At 37.5% G+C, this 23,215-nt stretch overlaps 1 protein-coding gene across 3 annotated transcripts in view; it reads left to right on the top strand.

The window, feature by feature from the left end:
• The window catches only part of SLC2A9 (solute carrier family 2 member 9), a 107,251-nt gene that overhangs the window by 75,197 nt on the left and 8,839 nt on the right, over positions 1-23,215 (top strand). For all 3 annotated transcript variants that reach the window (XM_040594041.1, XM_040594031.1, XM_040594022.1), the window contains one exon: positions 10,598-10,725. In XM_040594041.1, the coding sequence (XP_040449975.1) occupies positions 10,598-10,725 (128 nt within the window). The remainder of the gene's footprint in view (positions 1-10,597; positions 10,726-23,215) is intronic.

Below are 23,215 nucleotides of genomic sequence, written 5' to 3'. Positions count from 1 at the left end.
AAGTCCTGTGTTCTTCCTCTATCACTGAGATGTTTGATTCTCTATATGAAGTCTTTCTTTGCTTCCATTGTCAGAAAGCCCACGTGTCTACAAAGATGAGCATGTTCTTACAGAGGATTTTCTAGCTGGTCATTACATGGAGTGTGCAGCCCCTGACTCAATTTACATCAATAGCTGCTATTTTTAAATCAGTGGTGCTAATGGTGAGAAGAAAGCAGAAGTCTCTGGTTAATCCTTATGCCGTGGCTTCAAGGCATCTGACTTTTCTGTCTTATGCTGTGTAACATCTTAGAAGTAATCATTTGTGTCCTATAATCATTCGGGTCCTAAATCCTGTAGGTATTTCTGTGGATTAGTAGCACTTCCCTTCAGAAGTCCTGCTGACTTCAGTGGTGTTTGTGTAAAGCTGAATTTAGTGTGAATAGGATCAAACATTAATCTGTGCGATTTTGCTTCAGTTCCTACTTTAAAAATAAGTTTCTTTCCAGTATGCATAAGGATGACAAAATCAGATCAGTGCTGTTTCCAGTCACACTCTCATCACAGAAAAGGGTAATCAATAAAATGCACACACTGATGGATTTTGAAATAAATAGTTAACTTTATGGTAGTGAGATCTTAATTTTTTGACTGTTGCTTTTCATAGCAGTTGCATTTTCAGACACAGTTAAGAAACATTGACAGATCAGACCATTTCAGAAAAATGTTTCTCTTTTTGTCTCTTTACTGAGAGTTTTGTCTTATAATTGAGTTTTATAATACCTTGTCATGTTTATGGACTGTGAGTGAAGTCTTTCCTGAATACTGATACAATAGAAACATGATGGTGTAATATTCAGAATGTGTTAAATTGACATTATGAAGTAAAAAAAAGAAAACTCAGAGGATATCATTGCTCTGCCCCGAGGTGTATCAAAGATATTTTGGTATTTAAAGTTTAAATCAGTCTGTGCTCTTACTCTGAATGCCAGTGTGCAGCTGTGTTGACAGCAGAGTGGTTGTGATAAAAGGGTCACTTTGAAAGTCATGAGGTTTGTTCAATCTGAAATGCCATCAGGGAAGAAAAAAAATCTCTTGGATGTGAAACACAAAGGTGTGATAGCACACATGTAGACATAAAAGTACTGAAATGAAAAGCAGCATCAGTATTATTGCCTGAAACGGGCACTTAGAGGAGCTTTGTGTGATGTTTTAGCTTCTCCAGTTAGAGTGAAATGTAAGAATTTCTAATACTCATGGTCTCTCACAGAAGTGTTCTTTTAGTCCTTCTTGAGAAAGAGTTTGGAGCTTGCCTGAGTGGAAAAAAAACCCTTCTCTTTGTACTAGAAAAGTGTATGATGTTATAAAGAAACAAATAAAGCCATGTTGCTGTATATTGAATTAAAAAGTGGTAAACTTGACAGTATAGGTTAATTTTTCAAGATTTCTTTTATTCTATAAACTAGGAGCCTTTACAGTCTTTTCAGCAGATAAGCATCTTTTGATAATGTCAGATAGTTCCTGCATCAGATACAGAGAGTATTTGTACAGAAATAACCTTTAGTTTTCCCGGGTATTTAAGAGAAGTTTTGGTCTGTTGATAGTTGTAAGGCTTTTGTGGGCAAAACAGTAGATTTAAAACATGCTGCACTAAAAGCAGATACATATTCCAACTGTGAGTTACAGCTCAGTTCAGGAACTCATAGTAACCTGGAGATGTGTAATTATTATGCAATACATACCAGTGTCAGTTAAAGATTTGCTGAGGGATCTGTGCCCTATCCCCTGCCCCACTGTGCCACTCTGTTGCTGCAGACAGCCATCCATCCAACATCAGTAGCCTTAGGGTTGGCATTTTACCCTCCCAGCTGGCAGCCATCACGGCCTGCCATATTAATGCCATTCCTTTTTACTGTGTGGGCTGTGAAGCACAGCCACAGGAGATCCGGTTTTCCTTTTCCGGGTTTCTTTAGCAATGGAAATAGCTCCTACCTACACTTGGGGGTAGGAGTATTTTCAACTACTTCTACTAAGTCAAGGAGATGAAAGTATGGGAAGTTTAAAGGCATCCCATGAAAATTTCTCTTTTGGTTGCCTCTCAGTGAACAAACTGAGGTTTGGGGCTGTTAAGAAATAAAACTAGAATTGCTTTTAATCTGGCCATGCCTTCACACCATGCTTCTTTTTTTTTTTTTTTTTTTTTGGGGGGTGGGGGGAGATAATGTACCCCTTGAAAATATTAAATACAGTGTAATTCAGCATATACTTTGGGATTAATGCCTGGTTTATGTTTTGTTTGAATACACCTCTTTGTAGAGCAGCATAGAGTAAATGTGTAGCTTTTAACAGTTCTGTTACAGAAGTTCTGAAGAAAAAAGAACCCCTAGTACCTGGTAGGTGACTGTGTATATGCTGGGTAAAGGAACTGCTGGAGATGACACATGGGGTTTTTAGCAGCAGGAAAACTTACAAACTATATTTTTGAAAATAGATTTTACAAATTATCTTAATTGAAGCTTTCAAAATGTGAATGCTTTGACACTTGAGAGCACTCCTCTTACCTGAACTAGTGTGTTTTCCTGAATGATCATTAATTACTTGCTGATGGCTCACAACTCCAACACTTAAGACATCTACTGCTGGAAAAATGCACCGAGGTATTTTAGAGCTTCATGTAACCGTGAAAAAAAAGATTTATTCCAAAGCTGTGTAAGTGACTTAGGTACATTATTCAGATTAATGGGGACTAGATAGAGAAAACCTAGTTAAAAAATATACTGTTTCTTCTGTCAATTAATATGAAATATTTATACTTAGGTAAGTGCAAACTACTAAATATATAGAACAGTAGCTGCAGAACTCATGAATGTAAGACAATAAAAATACTTTATTTTCCTTGCGCCCAGGCACAGTGCAGGGCAAAGAAAAGTTTTCTAAGCTCATCTCATCTATTTTTGGCTAAGCTGCATGGCTAGCATGTAAATGCAGATGTTTACTAGTTTTACGTTGCAATGGAAGTTGCTTTAGGGTCTAGACAGTGTTTCTTGTTAGCCAGTCTAGTATGTAGAAAGCTAAATAAACAACAGTAGGAGACTTTCATGGGAAAAAACAGATCAGAAGGAAAATTGCATGAACAAGGGTAGCCTGATGGTGTTAGTTCAGCCAATTAGGCAGTTGTTTCTTTTGAATCTTCAGTTGTTATCTGACGTACTCCGGAAACTTCACTTTTTTTAGGAACACTCAGTTATGGCTTTGGCGACTTTTTTCTGAGTTTCATCAGAAATAAGGTTTATATCTTTCATTGCAGCAAAACTGTTACCGTCTGTCTTAAAGCTGGTAATTCTAGTCAAAGGGCACCTTCTGGCATGCTCTTCATTTTCTTTTCTGTTCGCTAGCAAACAGATATTGCTGTTTGCTCTGTCCATTTTAGCTATTGGGCACAGTAAGGAAGATAAAGTATTTTTATTGGCCTACATTCATTAGTTCTACATCTACTGCTCTCCATACCCTGTCTACCATCCTGGAGCAGCAGCCAAAGTCTTTAATTACTGGCATTTGAACCCTCATGTCCTAAAGACTTCAACAGTTACCAGAAACCATAAACATTGAAGACGTGGTCTGTTACCCATCTTAAACAGGAGAAGGAGGTCAGAAAGAGACTCTTCTGTCCCAGGCTCTCCAAAAATTTGGTGCACTGTTTTTACTCTTGGTGTGCTTCAGGATGAATGCAGCTATTCAATAACATAATTGTGCACTGCTACTATGATTAATTTGTTTTTTAAAATATTTGTGGGGAAAGCCTGGCATGCCACACTGAGTTTTCAAGACTGTTTTAGCTTTCATAAGTTCACAACCAGCAGCATTCTGTGCTAATGGGCTGTCAACGTGAATTCCTGACAGGGAGATCGTGTCTGATGACTTTATAGTTCTTTCTGTAGATTATTATAGAAGTGGTAATGTAGATTATTGTAGAAGTAACAAGCCTGGACTAGAAAGGGGTTGGGTTTTTTCCTGCTTTCAGTCCTGTCATAGTGATATAACTGTATGAATACTTCACTTACCTAGGACTGAACACACTTTTTGAGTTTTTAGTTCAGGTATTTCCATGATACTGCCATCTGTATAGTGGATGAAAATGTAAGGGACGCTTCTGTGCTTTTATTAAAGTAAAAACTTTCTCATCATTGATCTCATCATTGAGGTAATTGTTTTTAGTAATGTAATATTAACAGAACAGATGTTAATCAGTGTCTGATCATCATTGTTACTGAGAATAATTATAAATTAGTTATAAAGACTCTTAGTCATAGCTCAGTAAAGAAATGTTTTCTTCACGTTCAAGTAGAAGAACAGAAAGTCAGGCTATAAATAGGGTACTGATGATAAAGTGAGTCTGAAAATATAGCAGAAATGTTTAAAAGGCTATTTAAATGTAGTCATAAGTTTAATGTATTTTTAATTGTATTTTATTCTTCAGTCATTATGCAGAATTATAATGGTGAAGAAAAAAGAAATATTGCCAGATAACATAATAGAAATTTAATTATGATGTTCAGTTTTTACCAAAAAAAAAAAAAGCTAACACAAAAAAAAAATCAAAGAACAATAACAAAAAAAAATTACAAAATGCCCACCAGATTGCAAGTGAAAACACCAAAAAAAGATGTATTGGATTTCTAAAGTAGCTGTTAAAAATGGAAGATATTACTCAGGCTTCCAGGAAACAGCTGTATTTAAAAGAAATTATTGTAATTCATGTAAGGAATATCTTAAAAGTACTGAAATTATTTGGGTTCCTCAGTTACATAGTAAGTATTTTGACTTCATTAAAAAAAACTTTCAGAGAAAATTCAGAGAAAAAATATTCAGTCAGTAAAATGACTGATCATAAAATTCTGCTTGGAAGCACTGCCTTTTGGAACTAAAATTACAGGAAAATGCACTAATTATTATTCAAGAGGGAGAGAATTTCACTGAAGAGGAAATTATTAGATAGTTTGGATAAGGGTATTCTTATGTCTTTTGCATTACAAAATTACATGGAATATCTGCTTTAGAAATAGTTACCTAAGTGGACATAGAATGAATATTGTGTGGTTTATTATATTTTAGCTAATAGCCTTGTTGTTGTATGTCAACCATTTTAGTGTAAATTAGCTGAGAATGAAGAATTAACATTTTAACTAATGATACTGCAACAGAGCTTATAAATATTTTTGTTCTTCACCATTGCTTAGTTTATTTATTTACCCTGAATTATGTGGGTTACCTTGCACCAACTGAGTCCAGAATACCTCCAGAGCTGGCTTTCCATACGCTGTTAGAGTAACAGGTTTTATAGATGCTATAGGCATCAAAGGTCAGTTAATCAATGCAAAAAACCCTTCCACACAATACTGTATTAAAAACTAGACTGTTAATAACTATAGGTACTAATTAATATATTCTTGGGGTTTTGCCAGGTTTTGTGTTATTTATATTTTCTAATTTAGTGGTATGGCTTGCAGTTTTGGTTTGCTGTAGACTGACTTTGCTTTAAATGTTGTTTATTCAGTTGAGTGGCCTTTAATCTAAGGCAGAAATGACATGCTCTCCACATGGTACAAATTAATGTGGTTAATGAACTATACCATTTTATACAAGCAAAGTGCCTGTTTTACTCAGTTCTGCAGTAGATGAGATAAACAGTTCTCCCATGGAGAATAGCTGGAGACAGACAGGAGAGTCTGTAGCATGAAGCTGTGACTCAGTACACCCCTATCACATGTTCTGCTCCCAGTTCTCCTAAAAGAATTAGCTGGGCAATATAGCCATTGTATCTTACTATGTAATGCTATTTGGTGGGGTGTTATTCTATCAAATACGATGAACAAGGTAAAATAATCTGACAGGTTACAGAACACCTCTTTAAAGACTGAGATAAGTATTTTGCAAACTTCTCATTCTGTCTGTAGACCTGTAGAGATGGAAGAAACTTGGTGTTTTCTTTGTGTTTGTGGGGGTTTTTTCTATAGCTTAGATCTGTAGAAAATAACAGCCTTTTCCTCTCTCACTGAAGAATGTTGGATTGTTTTTCCAGCAGTTTTCTTCCACGATCTTTGTCTCACTTCCATTGCTTCTCTTCCACAGCTGCCCTGTAGATCTTTTACCCCTTGAATTGCAAATACTGAAGCTTTTCATTGAGACAGCGCTTTATCTGCGAACCCTATCAAGATATATCAATCTTCTCTACATGCCCTGCTTTGCAGTCAAAAGCTATTTTGCTTGATCTTGTCTAGAGCTGCAGACTTTTTTGTTTCCCAAAACAGAGCGAAGTTGCAAAGTGCTTGTCTGTTTTCTCAAAACATCTCCCTTTGAAGACTTTTTTCAAAGCATTGAGCTAGAAAGTCTGGAAGCTCTAAGCCAAATCAGGGCTCTCAGGATTTCCAAATTCCAAAACTCCTGTATGGGCAGAATTTGGAGTGCTGAGTCTTGCAGGAGGCCACAGGGCTGTGTGGCCACAAGTGGTCCTCCTGGTGGGGCTGCAAATCCTATGGCTGGCTGTGGGGCTACTGCCTGAACACAAAGGTTTGTCTTTAGTCTGTATTGAAAGATGAGCTGCTGCTGAGGGAGAGTTCCTTCTCTTTAGTGGTACTCAGGGCACAAAGTTTCCATTGCCTTTTGAGGCGATTTACCAGTGTGATACATCTCCCTGATTTGTATTGGGCATTTATTCTTTTAACATTCTCATTTCATAAGTCATATATATAGCCATACGTTCAACTCCCAGTTTGGTACTGGATAAAACCAGAATGAGGAACTCAGTATTTTTCTTTCTTTTTTGTTTTCTATATTCAGATTTTTGCGCTGAATCAAGTAACTTCTGTTCAGCAGTATTTACTTGTAACTGCTGACTGAACGAAATAGTAAATAGGTGGACTTAATTTTTCATAAGAAAATGTTGATACTTGTGAAAATTTAAATTTTTATTTGACAATCTGTAGAATGTATACCAAGAATATAATTTCTGTTCTAGCATTCCAATTTCATGCATAAAAGACTATTGCATTGAGATTGTGGATGTTTACCAGGGCATGACTTTTTTTCTAAGTGTAACTGGCCTGATTATGAAAGGAAATTAATAAAATGCAGAGATATAGAGGCATTGTTGCATGTCTAATTGTGTCATGTGTGCTTAATCTAGTTTCATTAAACAGCCCATTGATATACAAGTCCTGCAATGAGAGATTTGTATTTTCCAATAGATGTAGCATGGTAACAGTTATAACAGTCTTTAATGACACTGCAGTATAAGAGCTTCTTCTATTATGTTCACTGCAGTGCTGAAAAGAACGAAGAATTAGAAATGAATCACTGTAATTATTGTGGTCAATGCATTACCTCTTTAAATTCATGTTCAGAAGCTAACTTTTGAAAAACTCCTACAGGAAATCCTAATATACATTTTTTATGTTATGATCAGAGCTAAAATAAAGGTGTTTCACTGAAAATTGTGTGGAAAGCCTTCCAGGGGAAGTGCTAATGCCATGTTAATCCCCCATGAGGAAGAATATCAGTTAGCTTTTTGGTGAAATTATTTCACCCACGTTCAAACACATATTAAAGTGGCAAAACCCATGACAAAAAGTGTGAAGACTTTCAGAAAATACAGAAGTTTGGTTGGATTGCTTTTGTTGTTGCTTTTGTTGTTACCAAGCATCAATGTTTGAACACAGGGCAGTATGGACCCATCTGGCCTCATGATTTTGTAGGGGACTGTCCTAGTTTGGTTGCTTTGCATTTCTCTTTGTTTGCCTAAATCTCTTTTTCACTTCACTCAGTTGTGGAGTGTGTTCTTCAGTCATATGGCTCTCAGCAGGCATTCATATCCCCTGCTCTGTATCCTAGTAGGGTCAACTCTCTGCTTTTCCAGATAAATATCTATATAAGCAATGATCTGGCTTAATTCGGTTTCTCATGTTTCTAGATCTGGCCTGTCTTTCACATAACTCACCTATTGCTTTTCAGGCTCCTTTGTTCCTCCATATAATTTCTCTTAAGTCATCCCTCTACAGAAACTAACTTTCTCTGTTTTGTGATGCTATGAGGATGCCTGCCCATGCCATGAGAAAGTTTGAAAGAGCTCAAAGGAGCCGCTAGTTTGTTGGGGGTTTTTTTGACTTTGCAAAATATTTTTACCATCACTAGATTAATGGATTCTTTTTCAAATTAGATTGAAGAGCTTTTGTGGCAAGTATGACTAATAATAAATTTCAGTCATGATTAATATGTATCTAGAAATTACATTTGAATTTCAAGGAACCTTTTTGCAGGATAGTGCCCATGCATTTTAATTTCCATAACATTTATGCTTTCTGATATGTTTGTGTCCTTTTGTACTCTTTGGGATTTTTATGATTTTTTTTGGGTTTTGCCTCTGGCTTTTTTCCTCTCTTGTACAATGTGTATTTTCCCAAATGGGTCTCGAACAGCATTTTTTCATTATACTGACAAGAACAGCAACACCTCCGTAGATTGTCCTACAGCAAAGGTGTGACAGAATAAATGATCATAAATAAATTATCTTACATGTTTTCTGTGTTTCCAGTCCTTCAGTTCCTTCCTCCAAGGCGTAAGTGCCCTGGCAAGCCACTGCCTTGCATGGCTTTTGAGACCTAAAACAGATGCTGACAGAACAGTTGTGATTGTTGTTTTGCCTGCCATACCTTAGGGTTTGAACCCAAATCCCAAGCGTATGGTAGAATAGGCAGTGGAGGCCACTAAGGATTGACAGACCACATGCTGCTTGAATTTCATTAAGTTATGCGTGTTCAGCTGCTTATTCTGCATGTTCAAAGTGCTATTGGGAGCAGTCACTTTTTTTAGTCACAGAATTCAGATACTACATATGGCTTGTAGAAAGATACTAAGCTGTGGTTTGGATGGTCTAAACTCTCCACATCTCAGTCTCCTATGTATAAAGTAGGAGTAAATAAATGTATTTACCCTGTACTTCTTTTGGTGTGATTTAAACTGGCAGTCTTTAGGACAGAAAGTTCAGTTGAAGCCTTTGCTACTGTTGTAGATGCGTTCTCACAAAAAGTCCCAATAGCTGATGATGAAGAGTGATGCTTACTAACATATGTAGCCATTTTCTGCATCATGTTGCCTTTCTTTTATGCACGTATTCATGGTATCTGCATCTGAAGGATCTGGGAGGGAGGTATATCTGATCATCTGCATGTCCTCTTATGTGTTTACAAGTTCCTATCTCATACTGCCATAGGGCAGCTTCTGATGTGTCTGTTTTAAGTGCAGTGCCATTGAACACAGGGGGCTACATGGCACTGCATCACAGAGATACATTCACAACTGTCCAAGGGTAAGGCTAGTACAAAAGATAAGCACATAGATCAAGCAAAAACATGCAAGGAGAAGATCTGGCGGATGGATAAGTCTTTGGTGGTGTTTTTATCTTAATTTATATGTATTTTGGCAATCAGGATTGTTACAGATGTTTTTGAAAGGAAGTGTGGCTATTAATATGGTTTTGATTGTTCACACTAACTTGTTAAAATGCTTAAAACAGAGAAAGGACTTGCATAGTATGTGTGTACATGGATCTTGTTTACAAAGCTGAGTGATGAGGCAGGTAATACCAGCACACATGAGGACCTAGTGGTGGAAACTGGTAGCCCAGAATACTGAAGACCTGAGTGATGTTACTAGGTTTGCAGTTCTCCAAGCTGTGGTGAAATAATTCTGCAAATAGATGTGCAACAGTAACTGAAATATGTAGCCAATCAGCAAATGCAATCCATGTTTTATTCTATAAAAATAGAAATATTTGTTGAAAGACCTATTGGAATGCAGGAAGCCAAAGATCATAAACAGAGACTTTCAGCTACTAGACAGCTATTACCCGGGGGTTACTGTCAGACCAGCAATATGCCAGTGCTGTACAAAATAGTCCACTGCCTAAGTGGAAGGAAACACGAGTGACAAATGTGGTATTCAACTGAGCTTGTTATTACAGAGGTCAGAGTCCTTGGCTGATGGGATAAATAGACCTTGCCAGAAGTGCCAGCAGTACATCTAGTAAGGCAGTGTATTAAATAAGCATCAATGAAAAGTATGCTCATGGAGAAGCAAATGTTTTGTCTTTTTCATTGCTGAAATAAAGTGGATAGAGTTAAAAAAAACCCAACTGTTTAATCTCTTTGGAGCTGTCTTTCCAACTGTTACAGTCTAAAAGTATTTTGGAGTACTGCTGAATTTTCAGAATTGCAAGTGTTTTAGTAGAAACAATCATTCTTATCTTTAATGAACAACTTGTCACATGGTATTCTGGAAACTGTTGTGTGGACTCAGTGCTCCATTATCTGCTTACCATCACTGAAAGGTTGTAAAACAGGAGGTGCAGTGGTGTGAAAGAGTGAAGTGTCATTTTTCTAAAGTATGATTTTGACAAATCACATTTTACTGGCTCAGAAGTCCCTGCGTGCACCTGAGCAGAGAGCTATAGAGCAGTGCTAGTCACAGAGGTGTGCAACGCAGAGCATGTTCATCTCTGTAAGTGAAACAGCTATTTGGCAGAGGAAGTTTACTAAAACCACTGACTTGTTGGACTCTGTTTCAGGTGGCATTCCATTTGTCCTCACTGGAGAGTTTTTCCAGCAGTCGCAGAGGCCGGCCGCATTCATGATAGCTGGGACAGTGAATTGGCTCTCCAACTTCGCAGTCGGACTGCTCTTCCCTTTCATTCAGGTACTCAACGTCCTTGATAGTTGATACACTATGATATAGTTGGTATAGTGTGATATATGATGTTTGAATAAAATTTTCACGTGATATTAAATGTCTTTTTATTAAAGTGGATGAAATTCCCACCATGTTTGTGATACATTTCAGTTGTGCTACCCACTTGTCTCCTTGTTTGAACGTCTCAGAGAAAATTGACCCTCTATGGCAAATTCCCCACAGGATTGCTTTAGCAATGCAGTCTGATATCTGTGTCTGGAATTCATGGTTACTAATGGTGATTGTCACTGCCTTTTTCTTCAGCCTTTAGGCTACCTATCTTCTGGTTTACACTATACTTTGAGAATCCTTATTAGTCTCATTGGAGAGCAGATGGTCTCTGATTCTCCCTCCCTCTAAGTTTGGCTTCATGGCTTTCTTTTTTTCAATCTCTTCTGTCAGGCTTTTACCTTCTTCAGTTGGTTGCTTCTTGCTGCAGCCTAGTTGCTGCATGGATGAATTTGTTCCTGTCTCAGCTTCCCCAGACTTCACTTTTAGTGGATTGCTTTGTTTCCTTGGCTGAACTAGTTACACGGAGGACAGTTTCATCAAGAGACAACTGGTGTTCGTATTTTAACAGGATAAGTTATTAAAAAAAATTGAATTTAAAAATAATTTAAAATAAAATTTGAAGTTCAATATAGAACAGCATTTTCCCCATCTGATTCCTAAGAACACTTCATCACTGTCAGCGTGTCATCATACAGCTTCAAGAGTTTCTCATTCAAAAATGAGAGGTCCTTTTCCTGACCATGAACCTCTCCCAAAGACTGTCAGCACTCTCTGGAGCTCACATAGGAGCTGATTCTCTGTTTCAGGAGCTGAAGGACAGCTGATCAGTCCCCTGACTGACTATGTCCAAACTCTTCGAAAGAGCCATCCTGTTCCACTGATAATATTTTAAGAGTGAAGCTTACAACTACAAAACAAAACATAGAAGTCCTAATTAGTTTTTTAAAACGCACAGGGGAAAATACTACTGGCAGGGGAAGGGCGTAGAGGGGAGCAAGCCTCCCTCCAGGTTACTTGCAGGTCCTCACACCCAGGAGAGATATTTTGGTTTACTCTTCAAATCAATGCAGAGTAAGAGATTTGAATACCAGGCAAGGTGTTACTGCTGTTCGTGCGTTCCTATAGCTGAAAATTATACGATACTGCAATATCATATGAGTAAGAATATTTGCAGATACTATAAAATTATATCATATTGCAAGATTTTGTATATTCATTTTCATTTGACAAGTAGAACTGCTTTTATTAAACAGTACTGTTTTTTATTATGTTATTATATATTTTATTATTATAAAATCTCATAAATTATATGAGATACTTTATGGGAGAACTTGAAAGCTTTATAAAGTCTGACTCTTGATCTAAGTTTGACAATTTAAAATTTCTTCTAAAAGGAAAAAGTCTCTAATAGTTTTGATTATTTGCATCACCTTCTAAGCTAACATGAGTATAAAGACTGTCATCCTTCCAAACTCTGCACTCTTGTAACATGAACTTCAATTAGACTGCTCAGAGCTAGAAGTCTTAAGAGCTTGTTCTAGTGCTTACTGAAATCAATGAATTTTTTTGACCAGCTTCACAGTGAAGGACTTGCCAGCTTAGACATTTAAAGTGAGATTTTCAAAAGCAGGTGGAGACATAATTCTTTTCCTGCAGAGGTCACTAGAACATCTACCAAATGATAGAAAGAATTAGACAATTCCCTTGTGTTTTTGAAAATCTGTCCTTTGTCATCAGCATCAGTCTGGTCCAGGAAGCAGCCACAAGCTTGTCCAGCAAGTGGATGCTCCCATGTGGTTTAATACCTGTTTCTCCAAGAGGATGGGGACTGACTTTAGACAGTATGAGACATCAACTTCACCCTGGCTGGCCAGGCACTAGCAGTCCCACTCCCTGCGTCTGTGGCAGGTGACAGGGAATGAGGTCTCAAATCGAGGGGCATATAATCAGAATACTTGTATTTGTTATGTTTTTAAATCATCCAGAGACATTTAAGGAATAATCTCCAAAACTGCAGTTTCTGTCTCCTGCACAAAACAGATTTACCTGAGCTCTGGCTGTCCATCAGATATGAATTCATGCAACTCAGGGATCTCCCTTCTTGTCCTGCTAATCCTACCTGACAGATTACCTGGTGGGAAGTGTTTAAAAAGACCCTCAATAAATTCAAATTAAAAGTCAAACTACATTCTCTAACTTTTCATATGCATATTAAAGCTTTTTGAGTGATTTAGTATGCATCCATATGAAGTTTGCTGTAGCCTTGGGGAATTTATCATGTTGTGTCATAAAAATTTCCCATTGTGTTACCAGTTCAGGTTTAATGAAGGTAAATTACATTTCCACCTTGCAGAGGTTTTCAGGTTTTTCTTCTTTAAAAAGTAATAAAGGGAAAAGACTTGGAGTTTGCACCTAAAGATGAAAGCAGTGTTACTCTGACTTTGATTTTTAAAGCTTTTTCACAAGATCAGAACTATCACATCTCCTCTTTCAGCTTGTGAGTCACCTGTTTCTTTACAGAAAGGCAATACCCTCTTCTTAGCTCATTTTTGTAAGTCTAAAACAGGAAAAAAATCTTTTAAGTGCCTTCACAGAACAAATGTATAATCCCTTCTGTGTATTTAAATAGTAGCCTGATTGGTGGAGAAACAGCAACCACTTTTTTGATCATTGGTGTGCTTCTACAAAATTATCCCAAACATTTGGGAAACAAATATGTTAAGTTTAGAGTTACTCAAAAAATCAAGCAGTACTTAGTTCTCCAAATGTCACCAATTAACTAGCTTAGATGCCTAGCTTTTCTTCCCTCAACCATCTGTAGGTATGTATAATAGAACACTGGCTTGAGTCATACATTAAAATTTATGGATGAGATTGAAAAGCTAGTATGCAAATCAATTTTTGACAAATTTAAAGAAAATTTAATTGTGGCTACTGTTCCAGCCCTTATCATTGCCTATTTGAGAAGAGAAATTTGTTTCGCAAAGGATCTGAACTAAGATTAAAATGATAGCTGATACTATATTGAATTCACAAATACATTTGATATTGTGTTACTAAGAGGTGTCCAATAGTAGGTGTCAAAAAATGTGCCTTCTTAAAATTTTTTTTAGTGCGAAATAGAATAATTGAAAAAGCATTCTTGCCTGTGATCTTGGAACATACAAAGAAATTATAAAACATCTGGGTAGAGGTCTGAAGGCCTTTCAGACTTGTGTTTAACATAGAGCTTGACCTTGTGAAATGTCAAACGTCACCTTGAGTGATGCTCCAAATAATGCAGTTTCTTGAGATCTAAAATAATCATTTCCATCATGGACAACTTGTGTACAGATCACCCAAGCATGTTAAGTTGTGTCACAGTTGAGCTTGCAGTGGGAACATGGATGTGGTTTGAAATTCCCTCAGAGACAAGTTTGTTGTCTGTTTTCTTGAGAAAAAGTGTTGAGTGTTGTCCCTACTGTTAAAGTCCACCTACTCATTTTAAAATAGTATGCATTGATGGAAATGGCTTGTGGTTGCGTTATGATATCAAGAGTATCTCAACATGTGAATGACAAGCTCAGAGGATTGATTATCTTCTCCGTGTTCCTAGCATAACTTGTGTTCCCTAATGGTTTAGCTTCTGCGACTATAAAACAGATTCTTTGTGTGGTGTCTGTCTCAGGAAGTGCTAAGCTAGCTGGAACACTTTGAGCAAATGGAGTGTTACAAAGTAGCCTCCAAGTGTTTGCTCGTACTTGAAGAGAGTTTATGCTCAGTCTGCAACCTGTGAGTAATCAACTTACCTTTATTTTTTGTGTGTTCAGAAAACATATTTAGAGTGAGTTTCTGTAGTCACCCACAACAAATCATTCCATCATTTATTCATGTCATCTGTCAGGAATAAGGGTAATACTTTATGACTCAAGTGAGCAGACATAACAAACCAAGGAAGCCTTAGGAGTGAAAGTTTTGGGCGATCGTGGGTTTAATCATGGAATCATTCCTGCTGGAAGGGGCCCCAGGGAGTGTCTGGTCCAGCCTCTTGCTCAGAGAGGGTCGGCTGTGTGATGAGACCAAGTTTCTTAGGACCTTGTCCAGTTGTGTCTTAAAAGCCTCAAGGATTTACTTACTTCTATATTAGTCTATATTTAAATTCAGATGAGTCAATAATCAAAACTGATTGTAGCTAAAATTCAACCAGAGTTTGGCTGTTTTCTGAGAATGCTTTTTATCTCAGTTTTAAACATTGAATATTATCCACTGTCAAGCCTGAGTTAGAATAAAACTGGCAAAAAAAGTTGGAAAAAAAATTGAAACTTCCTGTCACTCATCATTGTATTTGATAGGGTAAATCGCAACAAATGTTTCACTCTGTCTTGACAAATACATGCTTTCTGGATGTTAACAGGTGCATGTTCTACTCTCCCTCTGTAAAACTAGATCTAAAAAATTAATCGGGAAGAGTCTATGGGACAGATGAGTCTATGGGACATATATACACCTAACTGTATAATCTTCCTTTTCTGACAAAATGATCAGATACTGCTGATTATAGAATAATAGAATGAGTTGGGTTGGAAGGGAGCTTAATGACCATCTAGTTCTAACTCCCCTGCCATGGGCAGGGACAAGGGAGATTGTACGATTAGATGCATTGAAGAAAAGCAAAATAAAAGTAGGACCATTTTAAGTTCTTGTATAATGTGAATTTTGTGAACTTTGTGCACATATGAGATACAAAATATTTGTAGTAGTGAAGTAGAGACATTTGCATTAAAGCTCTCTCATGTCTCAGAATAAGCAAGGGGCAGCCAAATGGTTCTTCCTTATACACAGATCTGCAGGTGTAACTGGGACACATAACCTTATGCATTACAGATTGATGATATTAATGGTTTGCAGAAATGAGTATGAGGCAACCGGTTTCTTTAGCTTCTTCTTGAGAAAAATACTAATGCCATTTTGATGAGAACTCAGGTGTCAATGATGCTACTGGTATTTCCTGTAGGAGTAAGCCATTGTGAAGATCTTTTCATGCTAGGGGCGAAAATAGCACTGTCCCCAACTAGGGGAGCAGGAAGCCCACCTTCACCAAGACTTACTTTACATGGAGGTCTTCCTTGTCACTGGGTGTTTCCTCTTTAAATGCCTCAGTTCTGTCTCTGTCCTAATCTCATTAACAGTGGTTAGAACTAAATCACAAGTCAGGATAACAAACCTGAATATGTCAGATTTTCAGATTAAATCCACTAACTAGAATAGATAATACTAGCAGAATAATTACTACTTCATTCCTTAATTTATTTCAGCCAACAGAAATTCTAGAGGGAAAAAGAGCATATATATTTTTTAATTTTTTTTGTTGTTGTTTTGGTGAGTATGTAAGTTTTAGTGAGTAATTCTAGGTATTTCAATATGTGTAATATATGTTCATCTGCGTGGTCAGACTGAAGCATTTTTTCAATAATTACAGTGTAGGTATTTATAAACCCTCCAGCATGCTAAGAAGCTTAATACATGACATCAATTAGTCTTTGACTAGAATTCACAAAGAGATTTAAAAAAAGAAGCAGGCTTTTTACATGGGAAGCAAAAGCATGCCTGTTTGTAGGCAGCATAAAGGAGAATTTTGAAGGTCTCTTCTTTGTGTTCTGCATGCTTTCTTCCTACCAATGTGCATTTTTAATCTAGACGTGCACTTGCAGGCCTTTCAAAATTTTACTAATCACAGCAGTGGTTATGTGGCTTCTGTTCTTCCCAAGGTAATAGATTATGTGGGTTAAGTTTACTGGCTGTTGTTCCAGCATGTACAGCCTGATAGCAAATCTTAACTTTCTTTCTTGGAAAGTGACTCCACACTATGAAAGTGTGAATGTTTGTATGGTAGACATGAGAGTAAGTATTCTTCAAGGTCAAAGTCAGTTAAGAGCATCTTCATCACTGTCAGTGGGAAAGGCGTTAGTCTGGAAAATAGGTAAAGCTATTTTCCTGCACAAAATGTGTTGACTGCTAAATATGGATACATTAGGAACAATATTGGTGCCTGTGGTTCCCTTTTTTTTGTTAGCACTACACAACCTCCAGCAACAAAGCTCTTTCTCTCCCTACTTAACCCACACCCCAAACCAGACTGGAGTTGCATTTGCATCTAAACCTCTTCTAGAAGAGGGTCTTGAAATGTGAGAAACTTAAATTTGCATTCCTGCTCATCTGGAAACTGTGTTTCACTTTCAGCAGGGCACTTGGCCCCATTTTCACAGGTGGTACTGTTTACTGGTTCAGTATATGCCCTTAGGAATCTTACTAATGCAATCAAGGGCAGGGCTGCTAGATACTGATATCATGCCATAATCTGCCAGACCAAGCACAAAGTACTCAATGGTAGGTGAGACCACACATTCAAAAAGTCAGGTGACGGAGTGGTGACGGGATACTTCTTTTAGTTGTGGTTATAAAGAAAGGATAAAGCATTTAAGAAACTATAGTATGTATTTTTGAAAAGAGGATGCTATTTTATTGCTGTCTGCATCATGTCCGGCAGCCTGCCCATTTGGTCAGAGCTGAACAGTGACAGCAATCAGAAGCCCCAGCTTCTTATCTGCCTGTGTCCCTGTCCCAGGTGGCTTTTGCTGCCTGTCAGATAGGAGTGGAGCCTTGTTTTTCAGGCTTCTGCGACCCTCATGGAGCATAATAAAACCTTTTTATCAAATTTCATTGGATTAATTGATTTTTTTATTGATTGCTACAGTGAATGTGAAGTTTGCATTTAATGAAGGTTCAGCACAAGGTCCTCTGCAGTAACTTAACATCACAAAGAGTTAGTTCAGATAACAGCTCTAACAGGGAGGTGCTTTGATACTCAGCTTAGTTTAGAAAGTTTCCAGGCATGCCAGACTCACTTGCAATTGCTTCCCCATTTTTGGGTCCAGGCCTGTTTCTGTTCACTGATTTTACCAGCAAGAAGGGTGAAGAAGCAGAGAGAATGCATGTTATATTTTCAGATAACTGCATCAAGGAGGATATTAGGAAACCTTTTAATCGTGAGAATAGTGTAACTGTGTAATGATGTGTGGAAAAATTATAGCTTGTTCATTACTGGAGTTCTATAAAACAAAGGCAGACAGATGTTTGTCAAGAACTGAGGCTGCCTTAGTCATGGGAACGGACTGGCTGGCATCTGTGTTCCTGGTTTTCTATGAGTTTATTGACACTCTGAAGCCTTCAGGGCAGGAAATGTCTCTCATTAAGTGTAAACACAGTATGTGGCTCTTTTAAGTCTCCTTTAAGCTTTTTTTTGTTAACTGTTACCATGATACATCAGTGTCATTGCAAGAGGGGCTGCTGCAGGTTGTGGTGGCAGGAGAATCCAAACTCCAAAAAAAAGTAGAAGACAACTGCAATTATTCCTCTCCTTGGAAATGATGACAGCATAGTAGGAATACTGTAATGATGCTTTGGCCTAAAAACTCTTGAAAAATGCAGAAGAATTAAGAGGGAGAAACAGCAACAATTGCAGTGCACTTGGAGTGAAAGAAAGCAAACCTAAAGGTATTCCATCAGAAGAAAAGATTTGAGAAAGGAAGGACTAACTGAGAACAACTGAGGCGGGAGAAAAGATTGCGTATTTTCTTCAGTTCAGAAGGATCAGAAAGTATTAAACTTCTCTGACACATTGGAATAAACCTTGTGAATTTCAGAACAACTTGAGCAAGAATAGAGCATCCATGGAAATTTGAGGAATCTCTAACCCGAAGGCCTTCAAGGTTATATTAGTCATCCTTCTGTAAGCTTATTACTGTTTCATATATTCCTTCTTTTATGGATAATGAGAGGAAACATATCATTTTCCCTTTGGCATTAGTGACTCATTAAAAAACCCACAAACCAACAAATATGACCAGAGGAACTTAAATGTTCTTCTCTGGTTTAAGGTAGAAGCTGTCAAACATCACTTACTTCTGCATTAGTATTTCCTAATTGCACTAAAATGTGTCTCACATGTGCAGTATTCAGTTAACAATGAAGGTTTCCAGTGGATTTCATACTTCTCTATAAGCTATTGATTAATTCAAAATCACATCTAGTTCTGTTTTAAAGTCAGCCATCAGATACTTTATTTCTTGCAAATTTTTGTTTCTTTAATCTTCTGTTGAACAGAACAGACTGGGGGTTTTGACATATTTTCCATTGCTGACTGAAGAGTTTATGTAAATGTATTTCAGGCAGTGAAGTCTCTGTAAATCGCTCGCAAACCGTAAGGAGTTTATCCACAGGATATTTATTCCAGTCCTTTATTTAATGAAGAACTCCTTAAACAGAAGAATAATGAATGGTTAAATAACATGTAAAACAAATATGCCTGCTTGTCCATAAGCCTCCTGCTTTTTCTTTCTCACAGGCACGTGTATAAACAGAAACCATTTCCAAAGCACTCAGATGAACAAAACCCAAATCTTGTAAATGTGTACATACACAAATGGATACAGGCACACACTTACTAATTTAGCCAGACTCAAAATTGTTACTTGTGGATATTATTTGGCATCACCTACTTAGATTTTCTGTTTTATTTTATGTTGCCAGAAACAAAATCTGAGGTCTTGCCTGACTTTGCTGGAGCTTGTGGTTCAAAAATCTATTCTAAAGAGTGAGTGATAGCTGGTAGAAATTGGTATGCTGAGGAGGTGCCAGAGTGTGGAGAACAGGGAAAGCTGGTAAATCAGAAATTAGAGCGTATGTATATGTGGAAATAGGTGCAATGAGCTGACGCATGCAGAGGGAACAACAAACGACAGCAGCAAAAAAGCATATCAAAACGTCTTGAAAACATCTCGTGCAATAAAATAGGTTTGTGTTAAGCTGTTACTCTTCAGTAACAGTAAATTGGCAGGGTAGGCTTCTGTAATCTCATGGTGTAGAATGACCTTTAATTATGTGTTAGCTAGAAAAAGGTGCTGTTTATTTTTTGTAATGCATTGTGTAAATACAAAGAATTACTAAGCATTAATAATTGGCAATTATTTTCATGACATGTTGTTTTCATTACTTACTAATGCATTCTTATTTCATATTTCAGTTTCTTCCATTACATTGTTATAAGGCATTTAAAGACTATATTGCAAATTATTATTGTACTGCAGGGCAACATAGCAGATTTCTCCAGAAGTTTTTTGTCATAGTAATTTCTTTCACTTTCTAGAAGAATGTGCAGTCTTTTTTGGTGTCAAGAGTTACACTGTATAGTCAGTGCATATTCAAGAAATACTTAAATTGCTATATACTTGATTGAAATTGGAATCTTAGCATGGATATATTAAACTACAATGTAGAATGAACACACTTTCCTTTCCCAGTAACTCACTGGGAGCAAATGTAAGCCAGAGAGGAAATAAGGACATTAGTCATTTTTACCCACTGTGAGTACTCTTGGGGGTTTGTACTTCTTTAAGTAAACATCTCTCATGTTACCTTTGCCTGCTGCTCACCCCATTGCGCCATGCGCATCCCTCCGTCTCCCCGGGTTATGGTGATAGCATCTGGCTGAACTTAGGCTTGCCTCTGTCTCATACCCTTCTTTGCTAGCCCCTGTGCCATCCTCATTCAACTGGCCTTCAGTCTGATGAGTGTGCTTTAGCAGGGGGATACCTCTGCCTGGTTACTCCATCTCGGCAACAAAAACTTACTGCCCAGAGCCTTCCTTTTTCATCTTTCTGCCCTGCAGAGAGGAGCTGCATCTTTAGTGTTCCTCTGGTTCCCTCTCTGTGCCATCAGTAATTTTCCAGAACAACTCTTCTTCAGGCTTTCCTCCTAATACAAATGTTTCTAATAACCAGGGATCGCAGAGGAATGCCCAGTTGTGATTACAGGACCACTAAGTGGAAAGGTGATTTTACTCCCAGCTGGGGTTTGACTTTTACCTTTGGCACCATGGGGCTACACACCTACAGCAAGGAAAGAGAGTTTTGAAATAATCGGAAGTATTGGGAAAGTGGTCAATGGAGGTCTTCAAATCTTTCCACATGGTTGTACTGATGTACATGAAAATGATGTAGCTCACTACCAAAATGACAAAGAACTGAATTGCTGCTATGGTTTCCGAGGAAAAAGGACAAACTTAAATGAGTTTCATTTAGAAATGGAAGGAACCTCTTTTTCATCTTGTCAGGGCTACATACAGTCCCTGAAGACTGCAGGGATCTTTCCCCTCTTTTACTTCTGTCACAGGAGAAATTTGTGTTATCCCAAAATGGGATGCAAAGCATCATTTTCTTGCAGCATTTTTGCAGCAAGACCAAGGCAATAATAGCAATAAACTGCAAGATGTTTTGCAGCTCTCTGGCAGAGCAGTAGATAGAATATATCATTTTTGCAGGGACTAATAAATGTCACTGTGTAGCTTGAATGTTTTGTCCACTTTTTTAAAAAAAGCTTGATTTTACCAAGTCATAATAGTTGTATCCATCCTCCATCATCTGGGTTTTTTACGTTGTTTCCCTGTAATTGGAAATGGGACATGTTGATAAAACATGTATATATTGTGCTATAGATTCCAGAGAAGAACATTCAGACCTTAGTGAAGACTTGTGTAAAACGTTTAAGTTATAGATAAATTCCTGGCTCTTCAGGGTGGGGAACCAAGTGACTGGCAGAAATGACCTCTGTAATTCGTATCCATTTCACTAGGAATGGAAAATTATGTGCTTTTTATGATGGAAGAACAAGTCACTAGATTTGGGGCAGGCTTCAATAATATCAGAAATTGATGGAAAGTCTTGGGGCTGTCCTGTTGCACCCCATCGATGTCCCTTCCATAATAATGTGTGTTTTCACAGAGGAGTTCAGTCAACAAGGTGATAGCATATTCTGAGCCATAGCAAACATTAGGAAAACTTTTAAATTAATTAAAATATCCAATTAATGTATTTTCTCAGAAAATGAGAACAACGAACAGTGTAAGAGCATAAGCAAAGGCTGCTATGAAGGAGTTTGTAGAGTAAAGAGTGTATAACAAAAGATCAATTTAAGTATTTATTATGAAGAGCTGCCTGTATCCTCTGCAGTTGTGGCTGGGGAACACCTTTTCAATGAAGAAACCCTTGGTATTGAGTGCTGATATTTGTCTAACTTTTCTGCATAAGGATAATAAAATGAGGACACAGCTATAGATGTGCAGCTCATTGCAGCCCATCACAGTCAGATTGTGCCCAGTTTCTGAGCTGATGGGTGGAGGTCTAATTCTTGTGCCCTGGTATAGGAGGTCAGGGTCAGTGCTTTGGTTGCCAGACACTGATGCTGAGAGGCAAAGCCAGATGCTGAGATGACAGGAAAGAACAAATATCTCAGTGGACATCACATCCCCCAAACAGAGAGTGCTTTTACTAGCTGGGTTTTTAATTGAGGAACTTGGAGACAGTACTCTGATTTTTTGTGTGTCTTCTTCATATAAGCTTTTTACTTAGGTTAGGGTAGAAGGCACGTGAAAAAATTAAAGTATAAATTGTCACTAGCTAGAAATTGGGTAAACTTTGATTTTCTTTAATTTTTAGACTAGTTAAAGTGTCTTGAAAAATAACCTGATTGCATCAGTGATCCAGATGGAGCTCAGCAACACATGGGATACAGGTGCTACAAGGCTTGTAGCCGTAGTTCAGATTGCTTACTAGTACGATGCAAAGACCTATATGTGTGTTTATTTTCCCCCTTTCAGAAACTAATCTATTTCTGCCTGTCAAAAAATACTTCCGAGTCATTATACTTGTTACTGGAGGCTCTCCTGCTCTTCTGCTCTGTTTCTTCCTTATTTTTACACTTGAGATTTTCCTTCTTGTGCATGAAGATTTATTTACCCAGCAAGATTCTCTTTTGGTTTTCCTTATTATTTCCTTATTGTGTAATAATACCCCTTGACTTCTTCTGTTATGCAGTACAAGAATTTCTATAACAAAGGTGTGCACAGAAGCCTATACATAGATTCCCTCAGCCAAGCTATTTTAAGCTTTTGCAACTATATCTGATTAAAGTATTAAAATAGCTAAAGTTCCCCTCAAAGTTGAGAAAATGAAATGCAGGCTATCAGAAGGTTAGGTATGAGAAAAAATGCTCTTAATTAGAAGCAACCCACCTCAAGTATAAAATACAAGGATCTGTGAACTGATTTTTATGAAGAGGTAGTGACTGTGTGAGGGTTGGGGTTGAAATTGCAGTTCATGTCTGAAAATGTCTCCATTTTTTACTTAGGAAATATGTTTCATACATCATATTCTAGTGCTCTGTCCCTCTTCATTGTCCTGCACCTTCAGCAAAATCTTAAATTATGTCTGAAACTGAAGAAGGACAAGGGGTAAAGGACACACACTCTCATCCATTTGTTTCAGTGGGTCAGATTAATTTGAAGCAAAGTAAGTAAAGTCAACTGTCTACATGAATAACTGTTTTGCTGCTGATCATTTTAGTAAGACAA

Source organism: Falco naumanni, chromosome 1, assembly GCF_017639655.2.
Source record: "Falco naumanni isolate bFalNau1 chromosome 1, bFalNau1.pat, whole genome shotgun sequence".
NCBI lineage: Eukaryota > Metazoa > Chordata > Aves > Falconiformes > Falconidae > Falco > Falco naumanni.
The sequence above is the reverse complement of the archived record's forward strand: the minus strand, read 5'-3'. Positions and strand labels throughout refer to the sequence as shown.